Source organism: Lissotriton helveticus, chromosome 3_1, assembly GCF_964261635.1.
Source record: "Lissotriton helveticus chromosome 3_1, aLisHel1.1, whole genome shotgun sequence".
Classification (NCBI taxonomy): domain Eukaryota; kingdom Metazoa; phylum Chordata; class Amphibia; order Caudata; family Salamandridae; genus Lissotriton; species Lissotriton helveticus.
The window spans coordinates 292,153,372-292,178,760 of NC_136061.1; the positions used below are offsets into that span (position 1 = coordinate 292,153,372).

At 46.7% G+C, this 25,389-nt stretch overlaps 1 protein-coding gene across 1 annotated transcript in view; it reads right to left on the minus strand.

The window, feature by feature from the left end:
- The window catches only part of RPS6KB1 (ribosomal protein S6 kinase B1), a 503,223-nt gene that overhangs the window by 92,860 nt on the left and 384,974 nt on the right, over positions 1-25,389 (minus strand). The window contains exon 13 of the mRNA XM_078679829.1: positions 6,154-6,261. Coding sequence (XP_078535955.1) covers positions 6,154-6,261 — 108 coding nt within the window. The remainder of the gene's footprint in view (positions 1-6,153; positions 6,262-25,389) is intronic.

Here is a 25,389-nt window from a genome sequence, read left to right on the forward strand (position 1 = left end):
GAACTGTGGAAACGTACATACAGAGAGACACTTAGACACAGGGGTACTCACAGGCTGTGAAAAAGTGCAAACAGACACTCACAAAAAAAGGGGGAACAAACAGGTTTTAGAAACATGCACACAGACACTCACAGAAACAATGGCACACAACGGCTGTGGAAACGTGCACACTAAGACACTCACAGAAACAGGGGAACACACGGGCAGTGGAAACATGCACACAGATTCATAGAAACAGGGGAACACACAGACTGTGGAAACGTGAACACACAGGCTGTGGAAACGTGCACACAGAGGCACTCACAAAAACAGCGAAAAACCAAAGGTGGTGATGGACGGAGCGTTGACAATACAAACACTCACCCCCAGTCAACTGATCTGGGTTTAATCCATCACCGTTCTTTAGCTCACTCCGCCACCCCAGTTCAGACATGGCCATATGCAAATCAGTCTGACCCAGTGCCTCATGGGAACAGTCCAGTCCGAACTGCCAACCCATTTCTTCCCTGGACCGGAATCAAGCTTCCCAGGACCGGTTTCTGGCATTACAGCCGTCTTCAGCCGGGCTTGCTTGACTCCAGTGGCAAAGTGAGCAAGGGACTCACGTCTGAGCATACCCTGCCAACTTAGGGTGAACAAAGAAAAACCAAAGGTGGTGATGGACGGAGCGTTGACAATACAAATACTCAACCCCAGTCAACTGATCTGGGTTTAATCCATCACCGTTCTTTAGCTCACTCCGCCACCCCAGTTCAGACATGGCCATATGCAAATCAGTCTGACCCAGTGCCTCATGGGAACAGTCCAGCCCGAACTGCCAAGCCATGTCTTCCCTGAACCGGAATCAAGCTTCCCAGGACCGGTTTCTGGCATTACAGCCGTCTTCAGCCGGGTTTGCTTGACTCCAGTGGGAAAGTGAGCAAGGGACTCACAAAAACAGCTGCACATACAGGCTGTGGAAACGTGCATGCAGAGACTCACAGAAACAGGGGAACACACAGGCTGTGGAAACATGCACACAGAGGCGCTCACAAAAACAGTGGCACATACAAGCTGTGGAAGCGTGCATGCAGAGACATTCACAGAAACAGGGGAACACACAGGCTGTGGAAGTGTGCATGCAGAGACTCACAGAAGCAGGGGCACACACGGTGCTGTGGTACTATGCATTCAGAGGCAATCACAGAAACAGGCGCACATACGTTGTGGAAACATGCACACAGAGGCACTCAGTGAAAGAGGCGCACATGGTCTGTGGAAACTCACACAGAGGAAATGGACAGTGGACTCATTCGTAAAGGGATAGTCACAGGAACATGGAACACACAGGCTGTAGGTACATGCAAACCGAGGCACTTACAGAAACAGGGGCACACACTGTGTGGAAACGTGGACACAGAGGCACTCACAGTGATAGAGGCACACACAATCTGTGGAAACGTGCACACAGAGGCGCTCAGCGACAGAGGCACACACGGTCTGTAGAAAAAACACGATGCAAACAGAGGAACTGACAGAAACGGGCACACTGTCTGTGGAAACGTGCACGCAGAGACACCCAGAAACAGGGGCACACACAGTCTGTAGAAACATGTATACAGCGGCACTCATACAAACGGGGGAACACTCGCGCTGTGGAAACACGCGGACAATGGAATCATTCATACAGGGGTAGTCACAGAAACAGGGGCACACACAGGCTGTAGATACATGCATATAAGAGGCACTCACAGAAACAGGGCCACACAGGGGCAGTCAGTAGAGCAGGTCCTCGCAGTCAATCAATGAAAGGCACACCGGGGGTGAGTTTAATCTTTACAGAGGTGAAAACCAAAAATTAATAATACAATAACTTTCCTGGCAGTCTAACATAGGACAGGGGAGCTAAACAGAGCCAAGCATGTGACGTGTCCATCACGACCAGTGCCTTAAACGGGGAGGTATTGTCAAAGCCAGAGAACCTCCATTTCTTTAATATGTGTGGGAGAGTACCTGCACTTCTCAGAAGTAACTGAGAAAGGGCGTGCCTGCGCTGTTATGTTTCCATTTCAAGCACTGATACCACCATTGTTAAACAACCAATCAGAACGCCAGATATGGGAATCTGCACGCACACGCACGCAGACACTCACGCAGACACACATGCACGCACACACACAGCCTTGTCCTCCTCTGACCCAGCCCTCAGATGTTACTCCTTTTTCTGCCACACTTGCTGACCCACCCGAGCCTCCTATCTGTTCATCTGTGCCCTCCAAGTGAACTTCCCTCTCCCAGGCCCATTAACCCGCTCAAGAATGTTACAATATGTACTAACCAGTGAAAGCCGCGGAAACACAAACAGGGTTAAATAATATCTGACTCGTACTCACAAGAATAAAGTACCAACAGCAGCAAAGTCGCAATTTCAGCCTGGGAGCCAGCCATGGTTCCTAGCTTTTGCAAACAAGCTCTCGCCATTTCGCAATGGAGACGCCATGCGGTTGCACATCGCCTGTCCGGGCGCGCACATGGTATGTCTCCCTTCGTGCACCAAACAGACAATGGAGTTTTGCCAAGGCGAGACCTAAAAAGTAACAATAACCTAACTTACCTGCTAAATGAATTTCCTCCCATAGGATAACATTGGTGATTCTATGTGAAAAAGTTTAAGTGTCAACTTTTGAAATGCAATAATATTCCTTAAAAATCATACCTTTAATCAAAACGCATTTACTCACCCGTTTTCAGGAAATGTCCCAGGGCTGAATCTAGGATCCAGTCCTGTGATAGCAAACGTAATCTGCACATTAACCGCATTTTACTTAAAAAGCCCATTCAATTGAATGTACTATACCTGTAATGTGTTGCAAACTTCTTTCTTAAAACTGTAACTAAAATCAGTACAAGTTATACTGCTATTTGGAACTGTGGTCATACAAGTAATTTACTACTGAAAAGTATTTTGATGCTCACCTGAACCAGGCTTGCTTGGTTCTAGAAATAAAACTGTATATTTTTTTATACAAAACAATTGGCCTAGAGTTCAGTTCTTGAGTGTGTGAGTCCGTTTGTTGACTGAGTTTGTACACCAAATGCCTTACACTGTCCTCTGATACTGCCTTACTGCTCGACCAAGCTACCACTTTAGAGAGTAAGATTCTATCTAACTTTAACCTCTGCCAAACCTTTGGAGACCCTTGGACTCTATACACACTGCACTTTGGTGCAGTATATATATAGCCAGTTTCTTACACCCTCTCACTGATCAATAGAGGCCACAACTTTTGCCATGATTTTGCTCATTGCCTACCGCCTCTAAGCGATCACTAGTACTGGCTTTTTCTTGGGCAGAACCACCCAACACAACATCCGTAGACTACACAATGCAGTTGCACTATCAACCCGCCTGCAAGGTCCGCTGTTTTTTTTTTTTGTTGACAGATGTTGAAAAGGCCTTTGATTCAAATGTCCGAGGATCCCTCCTCCCCATCTTGGAGGGGATGGGCTGTGGTGTCCGCTTTATGGACAATATACATTAAGCTAAGAGCCAGAGTATGGTTACATTGCACCTTGTCTGCTTCTTTCCTGACAGAATAGAACTACACAGGGATATCCTCTCCCACTTCTATAATTTTAAGCCCTTAAGACACTAGTCATAATATTGAGAGCTGACATAATTTCAGGATTCTTTTTGGACAGCATAGATTAAAGACCAGTTCTCTATCTATATGGACATGGTTCTCATGCACCTGTTGTAACCTCACCCCCCGGTCCCAATCCTCCAGGCCTAGGGTGACGTAACCATCAAGCAGCTTGACCTAGCCTCAGGTCTACACGTCAATTGGTCTCAATTAGCAGTATTCCCAGTATAGGGTCACCATGAAGAGAATAGATTGGGCACAGAGTTCAAGTCTTAGGCTAACTGCTTCAGATGGGTCAGCAACCTGTTGCTCAAAAGCAGAGAGGCCCTTGGCGTCCCTCACAAAGCTACTCTATAAACTTAAAATGACTCAGCCTCACTCACTAACGTTTTGTTGCACCTGACTTACCTCAATGATTCGTTCAGCTGCATGAGGTGGTGACACCCTATAGATATGTATGGTGAAAAGTTGTTGAACTCATTATGATAGGGGCTTATGTATGTTCACCACTCTTTCTTAATACTGGACAGCACATCTATTATGATTGGTTCTTTGGATTTCAGTCAGACACAGGCAACAGCTTTGAGAAGTGGACGGTGGGTGAGAAATCACCTTTACATTTCTTGTATGTAAGTTAATCTCGCACAGACTTCTCCTGGACACCAAATGTGTTTGTGTGTGGAGAGCATCGCTTCAGGCAATTCAATGGGCTTTTAAGCGGACTGGGAAGAGGACACATGGTAGAAACTTGAATGGAGCAAGTCTCATCCTGCGGTGGTTCCCATGAGTGGGAACTCATCTATCTATCCCAGTCACACCTTAACTCATTTGTGGACCTGCAGAATGATTTTCAACCGCAAAGATCCCAATACTTCCACCACCTCCAATCACTACATGCAATCTCCCCTTATCCGAAGGACACTGACCCCATAGCAAAGTTCAGCCTTTTAGTGGTTTAAGCTGGTGATTGGGTCCACAGGAGTTAAGAGGTTTTCATGCTTATGAAAATATTCATTCGTTAGTGCTACAAGCTTATTCCAGGGAATTCTGCGGGTGGCATGGGAGGGATAAACGAATGTTCGGAAGAGGAGTGGCAGGATGTCCAGCTGTCCCTCCACAAGGTGGCTATTTCAGCCAGGCATTGACTAATTCAGTTTAAATACCTGTAATACATTTTATTATATCCAAGAAGCTTCAGAAAATGGATCGAGACCCCTCAATGGATTGCCCAAGAAGTCACTCAGCAGTGGGATTGTCCCAAGACACAGGCATTCTGGAAGTAACTATTTACTACGCAGTCATGAGTGCTGCACTTGGAGGTCCACCAGTCTCCTAAAGTAGCCGTACTTCATATTTTCAAGGACATGATGCAAACTAATATACCCAAGCCATATTGCTCTAGGGTCTCGTCTTGCTCAGCGAGATGTTCCCCAAAACTGGAGGGCCTCAGTTACCAGAGCAGGAATGGGTTGTTGAGGTGGCTGAAACATATGCACTAAAGATAAGCCCACTTACAGAACCTAAGGATTCCTACAAAAGCACAACAAAATTTAGAAGGTTTTGCAACAGTTTCACACACGCACCCAGGCGAATCTGGGTGTTTCTTGAAGAAATGGGTTAACAGCAGCTTTACTGTCAGTCCTTGCTCCTTATATTAGAATGTAGAGCTCAGAATGGAATACAAGTATTGTACTACTGAAAGATGATTGTATTTACTTTTTATAATAAAGCGAATCAAATTCTTTACACAAAGGAAAATTCACAGCATTTAGAAAAAAATCTTGCATTTGGAAAAAATATACCAGCTACTACATTCAAAAAATGTCCCTTCAATCCAGTAACGTTGAACCTCCAGCTGCTGTAAAACTGTTTTGAGGAAATGTCCTGTTTGCTTCAGAGCTTTGCATACACACTTCGGAACCCAATGGCGGGGAAAAAAACAAATCGAATATGGTGGCCATTTGTGCATTGTGGGCTTGAGTTTGGAGTTACAATGAGTACGTCCTACAACTCCACTCAAGTTGTCACTCATTGGAAAAAAGAAAATGCCTACAAACACTGTTGTCCGAAATATGCACAGCATATGGATCTAGAAGAGACTTCACTCTACAAAATGAGAAGAAGACTTGTAGGATCTGGTAAAGGATTGCAGAAACCCAGGTCATTCTACAAACATAAGCTAATTGGATAGAATATTCAAGCATACGTAGCATGGCATCATGCACAACAAAACTGAAATCGATCCATATTGTAGAGCCAGAATAAAAAGTAACCAAGAGACTGCTGGATGTTAGTCTGGTTTCCTAGACCAAATGAGCAGAACTGGGAAGAAATATCCTGTGTGCAATACTCATAAAAAAGTTTTGAAGTTGAATATAGAAATGATCATGCAACCTAGGCAACATGCTCAATTGAATTGATTCTGCCTTTTGCTTTTAAATCAATGTAAATTATACCAGTTCCTTCCTGTGATGTTAAAGGAAGTAATGCAAGAGTTGTAAAAATCACATGTGTTCTAGATTTAACTTACCACAAAGACCTGGTTGGCACTTTCACTGAGAGTGGAATCATCTGGGCTATCAACAGGCGTCTGGCGTGTAAATTTAGCATCAAACTGGCTCACATCTTCCTCAGATTGCTTTAGGGAAGCAAAATACTTCGTCAAATATTTTAGACATTATTAAATATTTTTATGACAATCAATTTTATAATTGTATCGTTAATGAAGACCTGCTGGTGGAATTTCACAACGAGCATCAAAGGATTTTTAAATTAGATTTAAATTAGTCTAGTTTGAAAAACCCAACATGAACAAAACCCAAGATAATTCCCCTGCTTGATCCCTCTGTAAAACATCACCAGCTAATAAGTACAAATAATCTCGTATCTCTGTGTAGCTGGACACAAACAGCAGAAAGATGTAGTTGGCAGAGTGCTACTAGGTCCATGAATACATTGCACTGACTCAAGTAGGCGTTGAGGGTGTGTTAGAGACATATTCAAGAGGTACAACTGCTGCATCTGTACCAGATAGATTTGAGGGAGTGTCCCTCTAGGGCAGCCTTTCCGCAGATACAGGGTGGATAACCTGTAGGTATGGTTCACAGTCGAGTAGCAATGTAGGTCTGGTTGTGGTGCCAATGAGGCGAAAATCAAACTCAGCCTTGGCATATCTGTATAGATCACTACGCCATTGCATTAAGTCACGGGCCAAAGTATAGATAGTTAATGACTATCTGTCTGGTGTGGGCAAGAGGCAGGTGTATAAACTTAGTGGTAGACTTGCCCACCTTGGCTCTTGTAATGAGAACCAAAAGACCAAGTTTGGGCTGGCCCAGGACTTTTTTCCCCATCCAACCTGACAGCTGGGTTGTACGATTGTCCCACCAATGCTCTAACTCTGCAGGACTAGCCATATGCCCCCAAAATGTGGCCCTAATTGTTAGATCGAGGACATGCCACAGGCCTCTAGGAGTACATAACTTGACAGCCCTCAGGCTTCAGGTACGCTCTATTAACAAACTTAAATGCCTGCCTTAAGCTCCACCAATTTATCGAGATATGACGTACATATTGTAGGGCCTGTTCCATTCTATAGTAGCAAGTGTAACGTCCCACATGGCTCTCAGAGAAGCCAATGATTTGAGTGTGACTGCTCTTATAGCTTTATAAACCAATGTTATGAAGAGTCTACCTTTAACGATGTCCACATCATGTGAGTGAATGCATCTATTGGTGGCCTCTTCCTGCCACTCTCTAAGTGAGCGACTTGGCTATGGTTAATGTTGCATGTGTTAGGAAGTGTCCTCGGGGTAGATTGCATTTTGCTGGAATTTGGCACAGATGCATGAGGTGACCAGTATTGTATAGGGCTCACAATGTGGTTATCCCTGCCCAGGGACATCTGTTTGTGCCTTTCACTAACCAAGCAAAACAGGGAAATGAACAAAGTGAAACCTACGTCACATAAGGGGGTCGGGCATGATCTTTGATACAGGTAACAATGCCAGTTGTATCGTGCCGCCTGTAATAACATGAAACCAGGTCGTTGAGCAGCAAGATAACACATTTCTAAGTCTGGAACTCCCAGACCTTCCTCATACATTGCAAGATATAGTGTGTCTAACGTAACCCTTCTCTGTGGCCACCATACCTATTCCATCAACAGTGTAACAATCTCTTGACGAGTCAACAGTAGGGGAATATTTGGAAATAAATAAATCAAAATATAAACGAAGCAGTAACACCGTTTTAGCCAACACTACCCTCCCCCTTAAAGATAAGGAAAATGCTACTTACCTACTATGCATCTGTTCTTCGCATATAGAGCTGTAGAGTCATATGCTGTGCACAGATCGCCATCTAGTGTTGAGTCCGGATGTTTGCACTTAGTTTTTCTTGAAAAAAGTCTTTCCAGTCACGAGGTAGGTGGTGACTCCTTTCGGTGACAGTGCGCATGGGCAATGACTCCATTCTTAGATGGTTTTCCCGCCGAGGGTGATAATGGAGTTAGTAAGAGTAGTAAAAGGAGATGTCCATGAATATATGTATCTAAGTAAGATGTTAGTGCAACAAGTATAGGAACCCAGGGAGGCAGGTGGGCGTATATGACTCTACAACTCTATATGCCAAGAACAGATGCATACTGGGTAAGTAGCATTATCCGTTCGAGGAATATGAGCTGTAGATCATATGCTGTGCATAGACTATATAGCAGTTCTCTGCCAAAGCGGTGGCTAACCTGTACCTTTTGCAGTGGTCTGAAAAAGTGTACATAAAACTGCCTGGCCCACTCTAGCTTGTTGTCTTGCTAACACATCTACACAAAAGTGTTTTGTGAATGTGTGTTGTGTAGACCATGTTGCAGCTATGCATATGTCCGCTTTGGGTATGTTTCCTAAGAATGCCATAGAAGCCCCCAGTTTGCATATAGAGTGTGCTCTAGGGGGAACTGTTAACTTTTGTTTTGCTTTTGCATAGCATATTTGAATGCACTGGACTATCCACCTTGCAATACCGGAATTTGATATGCGATTCACTTGACTATCCACCTTGCAATACCTGATTTTGATATGCGATTGCCTTTATGTGGCGGAGCAAAAGCGACAAAAAGTTGATTTGTGTTACAGAAAGGTTTTGTCCTTTCTATGTAAAAACGCAATGCTCATTTCACATCTAATGTGTGTAGGGCACATTCTGCCACTGAATCTGGTTGAGGGAAGAACACAGGTAACAACAGATTGATTGATATGAAAAACAGAAATTACTTTAGGATTAGTCTGAAGAACCACTTTATTTTGGTGCATTTGTAAAAAGTGTTCTTCTATAGTTAATGCCTGAAGCTCACCCACTCTTCTGAGTGATGTGGTGGCAACGAGGAAATCAACTTTCCATGTGAGAAATTGCAGTTCACATTTGTGCAATGGCTCAAAGGGTGGACCCATTAGTCTTGTGAGAACAATTTTAAGATTCCACACTGGAGCAGATGGATGTCTCGGGGGAATGCCTCGAGTCCTTCCATAAAGGCTTTGATAACAGGCACTCTAAAAAGAGATAGATGTTGTCTATTCTGGTGGGATGCAGCTATTGCAGCCAGATGTAAGCGTATGGACGTGTACGCTAAATTGTAGCGTTGTAGATGTAACTAACAACATATGTTTTGGACAGAAGCATCAAGCGGGTTGATGTGGTTGTCATTACAGTATATCCCTAACCTCTTCCACTTTGCTGCATAGCAGGCTCTTGTGGTAGGACGGCTAGCCTCTTTGATTATATTCATGTAGTCTGGCAGTAGATTAAGATAGCCGAGACTTCAGGAGCCAGATCGAGTTGACTGGCGTCTGGATGGCTTATGTATCCATGACTCTGTGCGAGGACATTGGGTGTAAGACGTAGTTTTTGATGAGGAACTACTGAGAGTTCCAATAGGATTGTGAACCAAGGTTGACCTGCCCATGTGGGAGCAACTAGGATTAGTGTCATGGACGCTTGTTTGAGTTTCTGAAACACTAATGGAATGAGTGGGAGAGGCGGAAAAGTGTAAGCAAATATCCCTGACCAATTCATCCATAGTGCATTGCCTTTGGACAATGGGTGTGGCTACCTTTACGTGAAGTTTGGGCATTTTGGGTTTAGATGTGTGGCAAACAGGTCTTTGTGTGGGAATCCCCACATTTGGAAGAATGGGAGGAGAACGTGAGGGTGTATTTCCCATTCGTGGATTTGCTGTGTCTGACTACTGAGCAAATCTGCCATATGATTATCTACGCCTGGAAGGTGTTCTGCTATGAGATATTTTGAGATGTATGGCCCATTTCCAGATGGTTTGCATTCGCTCTGACAGCTGGAGAGAGTGTGTCCCTCCCTGTTTTTGTATGTAGTACATGGCTGTCATGACAGTCTTGCGTACTAGCTGAACTTGAAGTGCTTTCAGCACCAGAAAAATCGATAGCAGCTCTAGATGATTTATATGAAGCTGTTTCTGCTGCAAGTTCCAAATACCCTGAATTGTGTGGGTTTGGAGATGCGCTCCCCAACCTGTCAGTGATGTGTCTGCTGTCAGTACTATCTGTGGAACTGGGTAGCTGAAATGCCACCCTTTTAAAAGGTTTTGTGTGTTCCACCACTGCAGAGCAATGGGTGCGGCCGTCTACCAACACTAGATCTGATAAATGACCATCAGCTTGGTTCCACCGACGTGCTAAGCATTTCTGTAGGGGACACATTTGAAGACTTGCGTAGGGGACTATAAAAATGCAAGGCGCCATCATTCCCAGTAACTGAATGAACACTTGAGCTGGTACGGAGTGTTGAGGCTGCAACTGAGACATCAGGGATTGTATATTCCGGACTCTGGCTGGAGTTGGGTATATTAGAGCTTTTTGTGCGCAGGATGTATTGAAATACGAAAGTAAGCGTCCTTTAAATCCAGAGTGGAGAGAAAGTCGCCTTGCCTAAGAAGGGGAAGCACTCGTTGGAATGTTACCATGAACAAATGGTCTGACTGATTGTATAGATTAAGTTCTCTGAGGTCTAATATAGGCCTGAGAGAGCTGTCCTTTTGGGGAATTAGAAAGTAGAGGGAGTACACCCCTGCTCCCAGGTATGCTAAAGGGACTGGTTCTATTGCACCTTTCTGCAACAAAGAGAACCTCTTTTTTTTAGAAGGGTGGGATGTTCTTGTGACAGGAAGTGTGACCTTGCAGGAAGGTTAGTAAGCTCCAGGCGATAACCAGATTGGATAATTTGTAGGACCCATTTGTCAGATGTAATTGTATGCCAAATGGGTAGAAATTGGGAAAGGCGTCCCCTGACAAGAGTGGAATGGTTGGGGGGTATGGAAAGGAAGTCACTGTTTGGTGTTTGCAGGGGAAGTGTGTGTTGAGTTACCTCTGCCTCTTCCCTTGCTGTAGTTTTCTCTATATCTACCTTTAAAATATCCTCTTGAAGAGGGCGACTGATTGTTGCCCTTGTAAGAGTAGGGATTGTCTCTAGACACATATTTGGAGCTGACCCTGCAAAAATGAGCGACAAAAGGACCCTGTGTTGGAAGGTGATTGTAAGTCCCCCATGGACTTAAAAACATCTGTATCCTTTTTCATCTTTTCTGGTGACGTATCGACAGCTGGACCAAAGAGGTGTTTTTTGTCAAAGGGTTGGTTAGGAATAGAGGCTTGTACCTCAGGCTTGAATCCTGAACTTCTTAACCAAGCATGTCTACGGAGCAGTACACTAGGGTTTTCTGCCTGAGCTGCTGTGTCTGCCTGATCAAGAGCACACCTGATAGAGGTATTCGTTTTTAATTTACCCTCTTGAACCAAGGCACTAGTTCTAGACATATGTTCATCAGGAAGAAATTCAATGAGGTTTTCGAGCTCATCATAATGAGCTCTATCATACCTTGCCAACAGTGCTTGAGCATTGGCAATACGGCAATGATTAGCTGTGTGTGACCTTATCCTTTTGCCCGAAGCGTTAATTAATTTGGACTCTTTATCAGGAGGAGGGGCTTCCCCTGTTTGGGAATTCGCTCTCTTACGAGTGTTTGAAACAACCAGAGAGTCCAAAGGTAACTGACCTTTGATATATACAGGGTGATTAGGTGCCGATTTGTACTTTTTCTCTACCCTAGGTGTAATGATTATAGCTCTAACAGAGTCTTTAAAGATGTTGTCAGTATGTTTAAGCATACCTTTTAACATTGGTAATGTCTGTGTAGCCCTTTGAGATGAACTTAGTGTCAGACAAATAATCCTCCTCTAAAGTCTCTTTATGAAGCTCTACTCCATGATATTGTGCAGTTCTGTTAACGAGTTCAATATATCCAATATTATCGTTTGGCGGAGAGGGTTTGGATTGATATAGGTCGGCGATCATTATCTGGTTGAGGGTCAGCATTAGAATTATCCCATGGCTCAGTATCCTGTGGTGTGTAGTCATCTATATCCCCTTCCCCATTATCCTGTGGGTCAGGTGATGTTGGTGGAGGAGAAGGTGTAGGTGTAATGAGCAAATTTGGATCAATGGTTGAAGGAGGCAGAGAAGGATTAGTACCCATATTTTTCCTTTTTAGAGGAATGTGGTGTTCTTCTTGTAAGCCCATTTTCCTTTTCTCAGGAAGTTTGGCATGAATTTGTCCAGTTTCTGGATTAATCACAATTTCCTTCTGTTTCGGATCCGAAGATGGAATATCAGTCCGAGGTACTTTATTTGAAGTATTTTCTTTAGGCACCGGTTTTGGTGTAGAAAGTTTAGATTCTGAAGTTTTCGGCTCCGAAGATTTAGGTTTGTAGACCGGTGGCATGGAAACCAGAAGGTGTTTGGATTTCAACGCCAAAGGTTTCAGGTCTGCACCGGCGTGGGGATGAGTAGACCTGGAAGGTTGTTTATGTTTCAGCGCCGAGCTCAAAGGCAAGGCGCTCAAAACCTTTTCTCGGTGCGGACCTTGGCCCGAAGGCAGATGAGGGACCAGAGCCTTTTTATGGATTAGATGGTAGGGGAAGGTAGTCTCTATACTCATGATCCGTTGTCCCGGTGTGAGGTCTTAGGTATCTGAGTAGGCTTCAGACACAGAGAGGTGTTCCTCCTCCATTTCGGCTTCCTACGCTTGTGATTCTTCGTGTTTGGACTCATCTCCGAGGAAATCCGACGCAGAGCCACTTTGCTGGTACAATTTGTGATGTCGAGCCCGACCGTCACGGAGCGTTTTCTTCAATCAAAACGACTGACACATGTCGCAGTCCTTCTCGTTGTGTTTCAGCGATAGGCAAAGGTTGCACACTTCATGCAAGTCGGTTTGCGGAAACTTAGCGCGACACACTAGACATATCTTGAACAGAGTCCGTTCCATCGACTGCTACCGATCCCGGCTCGGGTAGGCCTAACTGCCTTCCTCGAATGTTCCGTGTGAGAAGTTGGCCTGGTATATGACGTTCACTATTCTAGTGAGCACCTTGCACCAGTCCAAACAACCCTTATGGTGATGGTTGTAAAGTCAACCTTATAGACCAGCTATCCTAGTGGTAGCGTTGACAAAGCAGTCTTAGGCTAACTTCAAGAGGGCATGTGAAGCCAGCTGTTTTACCATATGCAATCCCTTTAATACCAAGTGAAAGAACACCACACAGATTGTATTATCAAAATATATATGTGTTTATTTCTAACACAATCCTCTGAACTCTTATGAGGTCAGAGGCACCAGCACAATACAAGATACTTCTAGGACACAAAGATAGTCAATACCCACAGGAGTACCGAAATACTCGCGTTACCTCACCCACAGGAAGCGGGTGCATAGGTGTCAAAGTGTGTCGGGTTTCGCCGCGGATTCCTATGGAGCCTTGGAGAAAGATGCTGCAGGCGACCAGGAGAGAAGTGTCCGGGTGGAACCAAGGGCGGATCGAGGATGAAGAGTACCTGAAAGCAGAGGGGACAGAGTCTGGGTCACTAGCCAGTGACCAAGATGGAACTAGGAAGGAACCAGGCGATGTCGCGAAGCAATCAGGTGATGTCGTGAAGCTTGTCTCTGCAGCCACGTGGACCAGGAGGTGTCGGCGACGACCAGAACTGGATACGGACTGTCCCACGAAGGATCTCGCTGTCGGCGGTGTCTGCTTCCAGATTGGAGTCAACAAGCCTTGGCAAAGGCACCCCACGCAGCAAAGGAAGATGACTTCTTAATCAGACCAGCAAGGTCTGATGGGCTGCTCCTTTTCAGGGGAGTAAGGGCCAGTCTGGAGCAACCAGACCAGCATTGTAAATCGAAGGTTTTGTCATCACAGAGGCCACTAGCCAACGGGCAAGTGACCGGACTGCCGCGTCGAGCAGGAAAATGCAGAAGGGCCCCACGCAGAAATCGTGGAGTGTGGAGGGCTGATCTTCGGTGCAGTTGGTGCTCGGGGCTTCTCAATCCCCAATGCACAACTTTGAGGGTGCCTCAGAAGTTGCACGGAAAGCAATTCGCTGGCTTTCCAAGATGGCCGGTCTCACGTCTCGCGTCGTCTCCACGGTTCTCAGCTTTGCTGTGGATCGGGCTGAAGGAAGTCTGGAAGTCCGGGTCTGGTCAGGCTCTGTGCTCGGGCAGGAGCGTCGACAAAGCAAACCGTTGATCGCTTGATGGTGCCTGCTTGTGCAGGGTGGTCACTCCTTGACCACAAGGGAGATGCTTCAGTCTTCTACGTCAAGTAGGATGTCGAAGGTCCGGAGTTTCGTATCAGAGTTTGTCAGGATAAATCTAAAGTCTTGGGACTCAGCTCCTACCTATATACCAAATTTAGGGGCTGGATTACCTGCTAGGTCCCTCCTATGGGTGGGACCCCGGAAGGGGGTGGTTACACCCCTATCCCTTTGTCCAGGTTCGCGCCCGAGCTGGGGCTGGAGTGCCCCAGTACCGGTTTGAACTGGACTATGCATGGGACACCTTGTGTGCCCCAGGCGGTGTCTCATTTCATTCAGCCCTCCCTGCCCCAAAACACTATAGACTGTCTGGGGTGGTGCTAGCACCTCCCAAGGCAGGAAACCTATTGTCCAAGCCTCCCTCGCTGGAAGGACTCCCAGCAGGAAGTCAGACTTGTGTCTGTGGCAGCAGCATCCATTTTGTGATGCTGAGGCTCTGGTTAACTTTAACTGGGATTAGTGGAAGTAACATGTCTTCTCCCTCTAGAAGGGTGGAATGCTACCCCCGTTGCTAGAACTGGCGAGGGGGTAGTATTCCAAAGCGTATGACACCTTGCACAACATGTTTTGATAAAGCCAAACCAAAGATAGCATTTAACCGCGAGGTTCATAATGCACTTAAGAGTATATGGTATGGCTATATCATAGAACAGCTATAAGGACATGGTTCCGAAAGCTGCAGACAGGCTCAGCTCATGCTAGAGCACCATCTCACATAAAACCAAGCACTCTGCCTTCAGGATTGTTAAGGCCTGCCATAGGAGTGACTTATAGGTGCATATGTGTCTATATATAAGGGTAGGTATAGGAATACTATACCTAAGCATGGGGTGATTACACGACCTTGACCCAGCTGAGTGATCAGCCAGTTGTGTCAGTTTGGATGGCCAGCCAGGGGTGGCATAAGATATGCTGCAGCCCCTGGTAGGCCTTGGGTGCACCTATGCCCTGGGTACCTACGGTACACTGTACAGGGACTCACAAGAGTGACCCAATATCCAATTAGGTATGTACCTAAGGTACATGGAGTCCATTTCATTTTATAGAGAGAGCAGATAGCCTGGGGCCCTGATTAGCAGGACCCAGGCCAACTAAGTCGAAAACCAGCTAAACACAAGGCAAAACATCTGGGGCAACCATAGTCAGGTATCCACCTTCCTACACAACCCCCCCCCCCCCCAAACGAAAGTAGATAAGGCTATCCATGACCAGGTAAGCCTATATTGCCTAAGTGGCCATATAAGGAAGTACCTGCACTAGCATGGTTACCCCCTGTCCCGTGGTCCACTAAGCAATCCCTCACCCTAGGGGTATTAGAGGGTCTCCACCATAGGGAATCTCTACCTGTGGGGTGTTTTGGCAAAGTAAAAGGCTGGTGTTGAGATGGAGTACTGAAGTGAGGCTCCACTAATGTAGGGCTCAGCTTCCTCCAATCACTATCCACCATGCGTGCCTTTCTTTCCATGACTGAGTTGCACTGTGCTCTCAGGGTCAACCTCTGGCTGCCTACAGCTGGAGGCTGGGTCCCTATTGTTGGCTTACTGGAGGGACAGGTCAGGTTTGGGGCCTTTGGGTCCCATGTTTGGCTGTGCCCAACAGTGTCCATCTGGGGTAGGTTCCTAACTAGGTGTAAGGGAGATCCCTCGGGAGTTTCTGAAATGTTCACCTTGCTAGGGCTGCTAGCTTTGGTGCCCCTAATCTGCTGATGGGGGTGTTCTTGTGGACAGGGGGCCCTTTGGGGTCCACTGGCCTCCCTGACCTCTACAGCCCTGGGCTGATTGAGGCAGGGTCGAGAGGGGCGGGTTACCTGCTCCAGACTGGGTCCTCCATGGAAGGGTTCGCTGACATCAGAGGCCCAGTCAGGCCAGGCCTGGCTACCTCTGGGGCAGTTTCTTCACAAGGGGTAGGGTCAGTTCCCTGAGAAGGCTGACTCTCACCTAATGACTGGTGGGAGGGAGACTTTTCTTCCTCCCCAATACGCTCTGTCTGAGTGGAGTGATCCATAGTTTCAGGCTTCACTACACTAAAATCTGTTTGAGTTTGGGCTGTGACCATCACAGCCCTACCAACCTTTTCAGGAAAGTTTGCTTGAGCCTGAGCTGTGACCATCCCAGCCCTTCCAACCTCTTTAGGAAGGAATTCTGCTTGAGCTGGGGCTGTAGCCATCACAGCCCCACTAACCTTTTCTGGAAGGCCTACCATTTTGGAATGGGTTTCTTTTTCTACCCCAGCCCAGGCTGAGATCTCTAGATCATTTCCCAGTAGACAATCTACAGGCAAGTTTGTAGACACTGCCACTCTCTTGGGGCCAGTGACACCTCGCCAGCTGAGATTTACTACTGCCATGGGATGATCTTTATGTACTCCATCAATGTTGGTCACCTGATAGGTGAACCCAGGTAAAAGTTGTCCTGAGGGGACTAGACTGTCCGTCACCATAGTGATGCTAGCCCCTGTGTCTCTGTAGGCTTCAACTTTCTGGCCATTGATGTGGGGCTCCTGTCTGTACTTGCCCAAAGTGTTGGGACAAGCAGTGAAGTTGGCAAACCCCATGCCATCTTCACAGACAAGAGTATTTGTGTTAGGGGACCTGGTTAGGCCAGACTCCACATGCGTTCCCAAAGTAAACCCAGCCAAATTCTTGGGGCACTCCCACCACCTGGGGAGTTACTACTAACAGTAACAGGAGGTCTGGGAGTATTACTTGGGGGAATGTTTTCCTAATTGTTGGCCCTTGGGCAACTGCTGTCAGTTTTCCAGTGGCCAGGCTGTTTACAGACATGGCAATAAGGTTTCTTTTGGTTAGAGGAAGTGTTTTGGGACCCACCCCCACCAGTGGAGTTTTGGGGCCCTGTGGAGGACTTGTCTTTTGATTTATCCCCCCTTTCTCTTGAGGCTTGGTAGAATCTTTCTTCTGGTCACCACCCTGATTTTTAGGCCTAACCCTGGTTCTAACCCATTTGTCTGCCTTCTTACCCAATTCTTGGTGAGAGGTCAGATCAGTGTCCACCAGGTGTTGCTGTAGAAGCTGGTTCTGACAATTATTAAGGATCTGCTCCCTCATTATCAAATTATACAATCCTTGATAGTCATGTACTTTGCTGCCCAACAACCAGCCCTCCAGAGCCTTAGTAGCACAATCTACAAAATCAGTCCAGTCCTGAGTCTGTCATCTGGGTATCCCTGAATATCAACCTGTACTGTTCAGTGGTTAAGCCAAACCCATCAATCAGAGCACTCTTCAGGACTGTGTGGTTGTTAGCATCCCCATCACCAACTGTGAGGAGCTTGTCTCTACCTTTTTCTTCAAAGGAGAGCCACAAGATAGCTGCCCACTGACTTTGGGATACCTGCTGTACTTTGCAGGCCCTCTCCAAAGCAGTTATCCACTTGTGGGTGTCATCCCCAACTTTGTAGGGGGGGGGGGCAGTATCTTACTCAGGTGTCTATTGTTGCTATAGGACCTGTCCCTATGCTTAGGGATATTGCTGCCACCAGTGGAATCTAATCCACTTAACTTTTGCTCCCTTGCCAAAGCAAGGTTTGCTTGGGCAAGTTCTTCCATCTCTATTCCGAGTTGGACTTCCGTCATCCTAGCCTCATGTTCTCTCCTTTGAGAGGAAGTCATTCCCCTCTGAGAACCTCTAGAGCCATTGGAGTGGAGAGATCCACCTGAGTGAGATCTGTCCCTCCTATACCTCTGGTTAAAGCCACTTGAAGGCCTGAATGGGGCTGTCCCATTCTCAGCCCCAAGTTGGCTTAAGTTAGCCTGGCTAAGTCTCCTGACTATAGTTTGGCTGTCTACCTCTCCCTCAGAACCTTCTTCAGCCTCCTCTTCTGGGGTTGGGGAGTCATCTTCTGTGGAGGATACACCCTCACATGTATTATCTGGGGGGCCTGGTTTAGAGGCCTTCTCAAGATCAGCTCTCTCTAGGAGTTCTATCAGGTGTGGGATGGTAGGGTTGGAACCCTGTTTCAATCTCCTTGAGGTACACAAGTGTCTCATCTCTTGGAAGTTGAGCATGTCATATCTGGAGGGTGCCCTGGGAGGGTCACTCACCACAGGTAGAGATCCAGATGGTTCACCTGTGCCAGACATGATCTAGTGAGGTGTGGTGTGTGCACCTACCTACACTTAGTGTTTTCCTACTAAACCACCCTAGGACTTGTAGTCCGGGTGTGCTAGGCCCTTTGGTCTACAACAACTAAGTTCAGTAGAACTTAAGTATTCTAAGTCTTGTTGTATATGTACCTATAGGTAGCTGTATGATCTTTCTAATGATATTGCAAAGATTACAATTTTTAAAACAACAGCAAGCTCAAATCTCAATCTCACCCGCTGCACACCAATGTGAGAAGTTGGCCTGGTATATGATGTTCACTATTCTAGTGAGCACCTTGCACCAGTCCAAACAACCCTTATGGTGATGGTTGTAAAGTCAACCTTATAGACCAGCTATCCTAGTGGTAGCGTTGACAAAGCAGTCTTAGGCTAAACTCAAGAGGGCATGTGAAGCCAGCTGTTTTACCATATGCAATCCCTTTAATACCAAGTGAAAGGACACCACACAGGTTGTATTATCAAAATATATATGTATTTATTTCTAACACAATCCTCTGAACTCTTTATGAGGTGAGAGGCACCAGCACAATACAAGATGTGTAATTAAAATACAATAAGTTGCACAAAATACAGTAATGCCCTAGGGGCACTTCGAACCATATACTAAAATAGTGGTATAAGAACCACGTCACAAACAAAGGAAAGGCCTAGGGCCTGGAGAATTGCTGGGGCTACACTGTACTACCAATGGATGGAGAGCAGGAGGCCCACGGGATACGCGTGCAGTGTCTTTACACGATCGCAAGTTACCATAGAGTTAGAATGGGAACGAAAGAAATGGAAACTAGTTTTTAGGACACTTCCGGATGGACTAGGGAAAAGCCACTTGAAACTAGGACACTAGGATAGTCAATACCCACAGGAGTACCGAAATACTTGCGTTAACTCACCCACAGGAAGCGGGTGCATAGGTGTCAAAGTGTGTCGGGTTTCGTCGCTGATTCCTATGGAGCCTTGGAGAAAGATGCTGCAGGCGACCAGGAGAGAAGTGTCCGGGTGGATCCAAGGGCGGATCGAAGATGAAGAGTACCTGAAAGCAGAGGGGACAGAGTCTGGGTCACTAGCCAGTGACCAGGATGGAACCAGGAAGGAACCAGGCGATGTCGCGAAGCAATCAGGTGATGTAGTGAAGGTTGTCTCTGCAGCCATGTGGACCAGGAGGTGTCTGTCCCACGAAGGATCTCGCTGTCGGCGGTGTCGGCTTCCGGATTGGAGTTAACAAGCCTTGGCAAAGGCAACCCACGCAGAAAAGGAAGATGACTTCTTAATCAGACCAGCAAGGTCTGATGGGCTGCTCCTTTTCAGGGGAGCAAGGGCCAGTCTGGGGCAACCAGACGAGCGTTGTAAATCGAAGGTTTCGTCGTCACAGAGGCCACTAGCCAACGGGCAAGTGACCGGACCGACGCGTCGAGCAGGAAAATGCAGAAGGGCCCCATGCAGAACTCGTGGAGTGTGGAGGGCTGATCTTCAATGCAGTTGGTTCTCGGGGCTTCTCAATCCCCAATGCACAACTTCGAGGGTGCCTCAGAAGTTGCACGGAAAGCAATTCGCTGGCTTTTCAAGATGGCCGGTCTCACGTCGCCTCCATGGGTCTCAGCTTTGCTGTGGATCGGGCTGAAGGAAGTCTGGAAGTCCGGGTCTTGTCAGGCTCTGTGCTCGGGCAGGAGCGTCGACAAGCAAACCGTTGATCGCTTGATGGTGCCTGCTTGTGCAGGGTGGTCACTACTTGACCCCAAGGGAGATTCTACGTCGAGTAGGATGTCGAAGGTCCAGAGTTTCGTATCAGAGTTTCAGTCAGGATAAATCTAAAGTCTTGGGACTCAGCTCCTACCTATATACCAAATTTAGGGGTTGGATTACCTGCTAGGTCCCTCCTATGGGTGGGACCCAGGAAGGGGGTGGTTACACCCCTTTCCCTTTGTCCAGTTTCGCGCTGGAGTGCCCCAGCACCGGTTTGAATTGGACTATGCATGGGACGCCTTGTGTGCCCCAGGCAGTGTCATTTCATTCAGCCCTCCCTGCCCCAATATACTATAGCCTGTCTGGGGTGGTGCTAGCACCTCCCAAGGCAGGAAACCTATTGTCCAAGCCTCCCTCGCTGGAAGGACTCCCAGCAGCAGGAGGTCAGACTTGTGTCTGTGGCAGCAGCATCCATTTTGTGATGCTGAGGCTCTGGTTAACTTTAACCGGGATTAGTGAAAGTAACATGTCTTCTCCCTCTAGAAGGGTAGAATGCTACCCCCGTCGCTAGAACTGGCGAGGGGGTAGTATTCCAAAGCGTATGACACCTTACACGACATGTTTTGATAAAGCCAAACCAAAGATAGCATTTAACGCGAGGTTCATAATGCACTTAAGAGTATATGGTATGGCTATATCATAGAACAGCTATAAGGACATGGTTCCGAAAGCTGTAGACAGGCTCAGCTCATGCTAGAGCACCATCTCACATAAAACCGAGCACTCTGCCTTCAGGATTGTTAAGGCCTGCCATAGGGGTGACTTATAGGTGCATATGTGTCTCAATATATAAGGGTAGGTATAGGAATACTATACCTAAGCAAGGGGTGATTACACGACCTTGCCCCAGCTGAGTGATCAGCCAGTTGTGTCAGTTTGGAGGGCCAGCCAGGGGTGGCATAAGATATGCTGCAGCCCCTGGTAGGCCTTGGGTGCACCTATGACCTGGGTACCTATGGTACACTGTACAGGGACTCACAAGAGTGACCCAATATCCAATGAGGTATGTACCTAAGGTACATGGAGTCCATTTTATAGAGAGAGCAGATAGCCCGGGGCCCTGATTAGCAGGATCCCAGGCCAACTAAGTCGAAAACCAGCTAAACACAAGGCAAAAAATCTGGGGTAACCATAGTCAGGTATCCACCTTCATACATTCCGATCGAAGGTTTTCGAATGTAAACGATACGTGGAGAATGGAAAACGCAATCGATAAACAATACCGTTGAGTGTAGTGGATTGCGCGTCGAAGGGGGCCCGAAGAAATGGTGCGGAACTGGAGCACAACAATTCACATCTGAACCCGATGGCGGAAAACACAATCCAACAATTGAGTCTATGCCCATGCGCACTATCACCGAACGGAAGAGTCACCTACCTCGTGACTGGAAAGACTTCTTCGAAGAAAACAAAGTGCAAATATTCAAACCTAACACTAGATGGCGATCTATGCACAGCATATGATCTACAGCTCATATGCCTCAAACAGAGAGTCTACATCAAAAGCCTATGGAAACTCTTACTGATGGTAAAGTCCTCCCAAGGTTGCCCTGTAATTTGTTGATCTCTGTAGGCTCTCACTCCCAAATATTTTCACATAGTACATTCAACTTACGCTCCGAGCAGGATATTTGATTGAGACGCTAAATAGGGATACCAGAGGCGATGGTATTGCAGTAATTTATAAAGCGCAATACCCCTGTTCCTTTATTAAGGAAGATCTATGTGGCAGTGAATGTGCCCGTTTTAAGATTGCCATTAGTCCACAGTTTACACTCTCAGGGCTGTATATCTACCGCCCACCAGGGCCTGCCTCGAAGTTTATTGAGGCTTTGCTAGAAGCAGCCAACTCGCTAGTAGTGGGATCTGCCAAGTTTACAATTTTGGGGATTTGAATCTCCATTTTGATCAGATCCAGGATCCCACTATCCGCAATTTGTTGGCTGACCTGGCCGCCCTACAGCTAGATCCGCTGATTAGTGATGCCACGCACTTGGCCGGCCATATTTTGGACCCAGTGTTCTCTAATATTCCGCAAGTGAATGTGGATTTGCCTAAGCCTATGGGTTGGACGGACCACTCTTTGGTCAGAGTTAGTATGGAGATTCCTGAGCCTCTCTTGATGGAGGAGGTGAAGAGGGTCTTGAAAAGGCCCTGGCACAAATTCAAACTGAAGGATTTTCATGCTTTCCTAGGGATGTTTTCCCTGGAGGACTTAGCTGATCCAGAGGTGGCGTACTCTGCCTTTTGTGACTGGATCGTAAGAGGTCTGGACGCTCTCATTCCAGTCAAATGGACCAAGGGGCGCAGGTCCATTTCTAATCCATGGTACGGTGAGGCTCAGAGCATGGAGGAAGCAATGCAAGAGAGCCGAGCGGACATGGAGAAGGGATTATAAAGAGGGAGATAAAGTAATCTATTTGGCTAAAATGAAGCTGTATCATAAAGCGATCTGTTCTGCACGTGTTACATTCTATGCAGAGGAAATAAAAACTAGTCCTAATCCCACTAAGTGCATTTTTAAAATTGTGCAAGAGCTAAAGAATTCTAGATGTAGAATATCTAATCTATCCTCTGCACAGCACTGCGAAAAACTAGCCATCTTCTTTGTTGAAAAGGTGCAAAAAAATCTATAAGACCTTTCCGCAACACCTCCCCGGTCCATCTGTTTCTGTGGATATTAGGGTTGGTGGCTCCACCTTAGCAACTATCCCAGAGATCTCTGGGGAAGAGTTAGCTAAATTATGCAGGAAAGTGAAAGCGGGTTCTCCATTGGACCCTATGAGGCCGTCTCAATTTATGGAGTCCCTGGTGCACTTTTAACAGCCGATTGGCGCCATGTCCTTTTCTACATCTATAGTCCCTAGGGCTTGGAAACAGGCATGGGTATCCCCCATTATCAAGAAGCCCTCACTGGATCCGTCAAAACCAGAACATTTTAGGCCAATCTCCATCCTCCCGTGGGTGGCTAAGATTGCGGAGGCTCATGTGAATAATGTTCTATCTCTGTACATGAGCCAAAATGACATTCTAGATCCGTCGCAAAACGGATTCAGGCCAGGCCATAGTACGGAGTCTGCTCTTCTTGCCTCTACTGAACACTTAAGGATGATCCTTGATGCCGGTCAGAGTGCAGCGCTGATCCTGTTAGATAGCAGCGCTGCCTTTGACACGGTCTCACATGACATTCTTTTGCACCGGCTGGAGGCGGTAGGGATTACGGGATCTGCCTTAAAGTGGTTCCGGTCTTTCCTAGAGGAGAGATCCTTTCGGGTTTCGGCACCGCCATACATCTCTCAGTCTCACTCTATTGGCCAGGAGGTTCCGCAAGGCTCTGCACTCAGTCCATCTTTGTTCAATCTGTATGTGCAACCTCTGGCAGTTGTGGCAAAAGAGTGGGACCTAGCGCTGGTGTCATACGCGGATGATACCCAGCTGGTTATCACCCTAGCTGAAGGGCCATTTACATCAGCTACCAGGTTTAGAGATGGTATGGCAGCTGTCGTCCAGTGGATGGCAGACAACTGTCTACAGCTCAATGCTAGCAAAACAGAGGTGTTGCTTGTAGGGAAAAACACCGCCCTCTGGAATGAGCATTGGTGGCCGGCCTCGCTGGGCATGATGCCAACGCCAAAGCCCCTAGTTAAGAACTTAGGAGTGTGGATGGACTCCTCACTTAGCATTCAGACCCACACAAAGAGAGTGGCAGCTACCTGTGTGGGCCTGCTGAAAGGCCTAAAACCTATCCTGAAGTATTTTGAGCCAACAGTACGTCAGCTTATTGTTCAAGCCATGATTATCTCTCGTATGGACTATGCCAGCGTACTGCTCCTGGGTGCTAACAAAGCTGAGGTACTGCGACTTCAACGGGTTCAAAACCTGGCAGCGAGAACTCTGATTGGGCTCACTCGCAGATGCCCTGTCAGAGCAACGATTGGAAGACTGCATTGGCTCCAAATTGCTTCTCGGATTAAATTTAAAGCCCTCGTCATGCGTGTAAGATCCTTAAAACCGGGAGACCGGTCTTACTGCGCCCATTGTTGAACTGGTACGTTCCCCGGCGTAGCCTGCGCTCGTTGGGACAACACCTGGTGAATGTACCACAAACCAAACTATGCCGCATGGGAGGGCGCTCCTTCCGGGTGTTGGCGGCTACACTATGGAACTCCCTGCCGGCCCACATCCGTGGAATAGAGAACCTGTTAGCTTTTCGGAAAGCCATTAAAACTTTCCTCTTCTTATCATCATAGGCTGTTTCTATATCTGGCTAACCTCGAGTACCTGTCTCTTTGATCTAGCAGCGCCGGGACGCCTCTTTGCTGGGGCAGCTGTTGCGTTTTACCAAACCCCTAACATAACATAACTGGGAGCCCACCAACCGTTTAGGTGATCAATCGGGTGCCCTCCCTCCTCTGTTAGTCAGAAGATTCATTTATGTGTATGCCAGAATATGTACTGAGTTAGTATAGCTCATCAAGCAGTACTGGCAGGCCTGAGGAATAGTCTTGCATATATAACTAAATGTTGTCCACATACGACGAGATTATGTGTATGGCCAAGTTTAGAGATCCTGCGACGAGATTATGTGTATGGCCAAGTTTAGAGATCCTGACCCTTTCACTTTGGCTATGGATTTATTGTAAAGGTTGCATGGCTAATGAAAAAACAGTAGCGGGGAAAGGGGACACTCTTGATTATCCCCCTTTGCACAGGCTGTGTGTTAAAATCATACTTCCTGTTTGAACATAGGACTGAAAGGGCTGAATATAGTAGTTAACCCATCTAATAATGGAGCTACCAAAACCCCATATTTTGCATGGTCGCCCAAAGAAAACTAAATTAGAGAAAGTCTTCTTTAGATCTATGGACGCCGCGGCCGACTCTGTAGAGTACCCGGAAACCCGAATCAAGAAAAGAAACAGAGGTTGGATACTGGGTACTGTACTGCCAAGGCGAACACGTTCTGGTCTTGATGAATCGGGTAGTATAATACCATACTGATTCTGTGGCTATGACCTTTGTAAGATCAGGAGACTGGTAGTTTAAGTAGAATAAGATTAATTGCAAGAACACAGGAGCAAGGTAGGGCACAGCCTACACAGGTCTTCTCCCACAGCAACTGTCCCTAAGCCACCAGCATAGAATGTTAAAGCCATAGCTGAGAGACAGAAGCTTGAAGGAAAACAATTCCAAAGAACAACAATACATGTGATCAAAACACAACACATC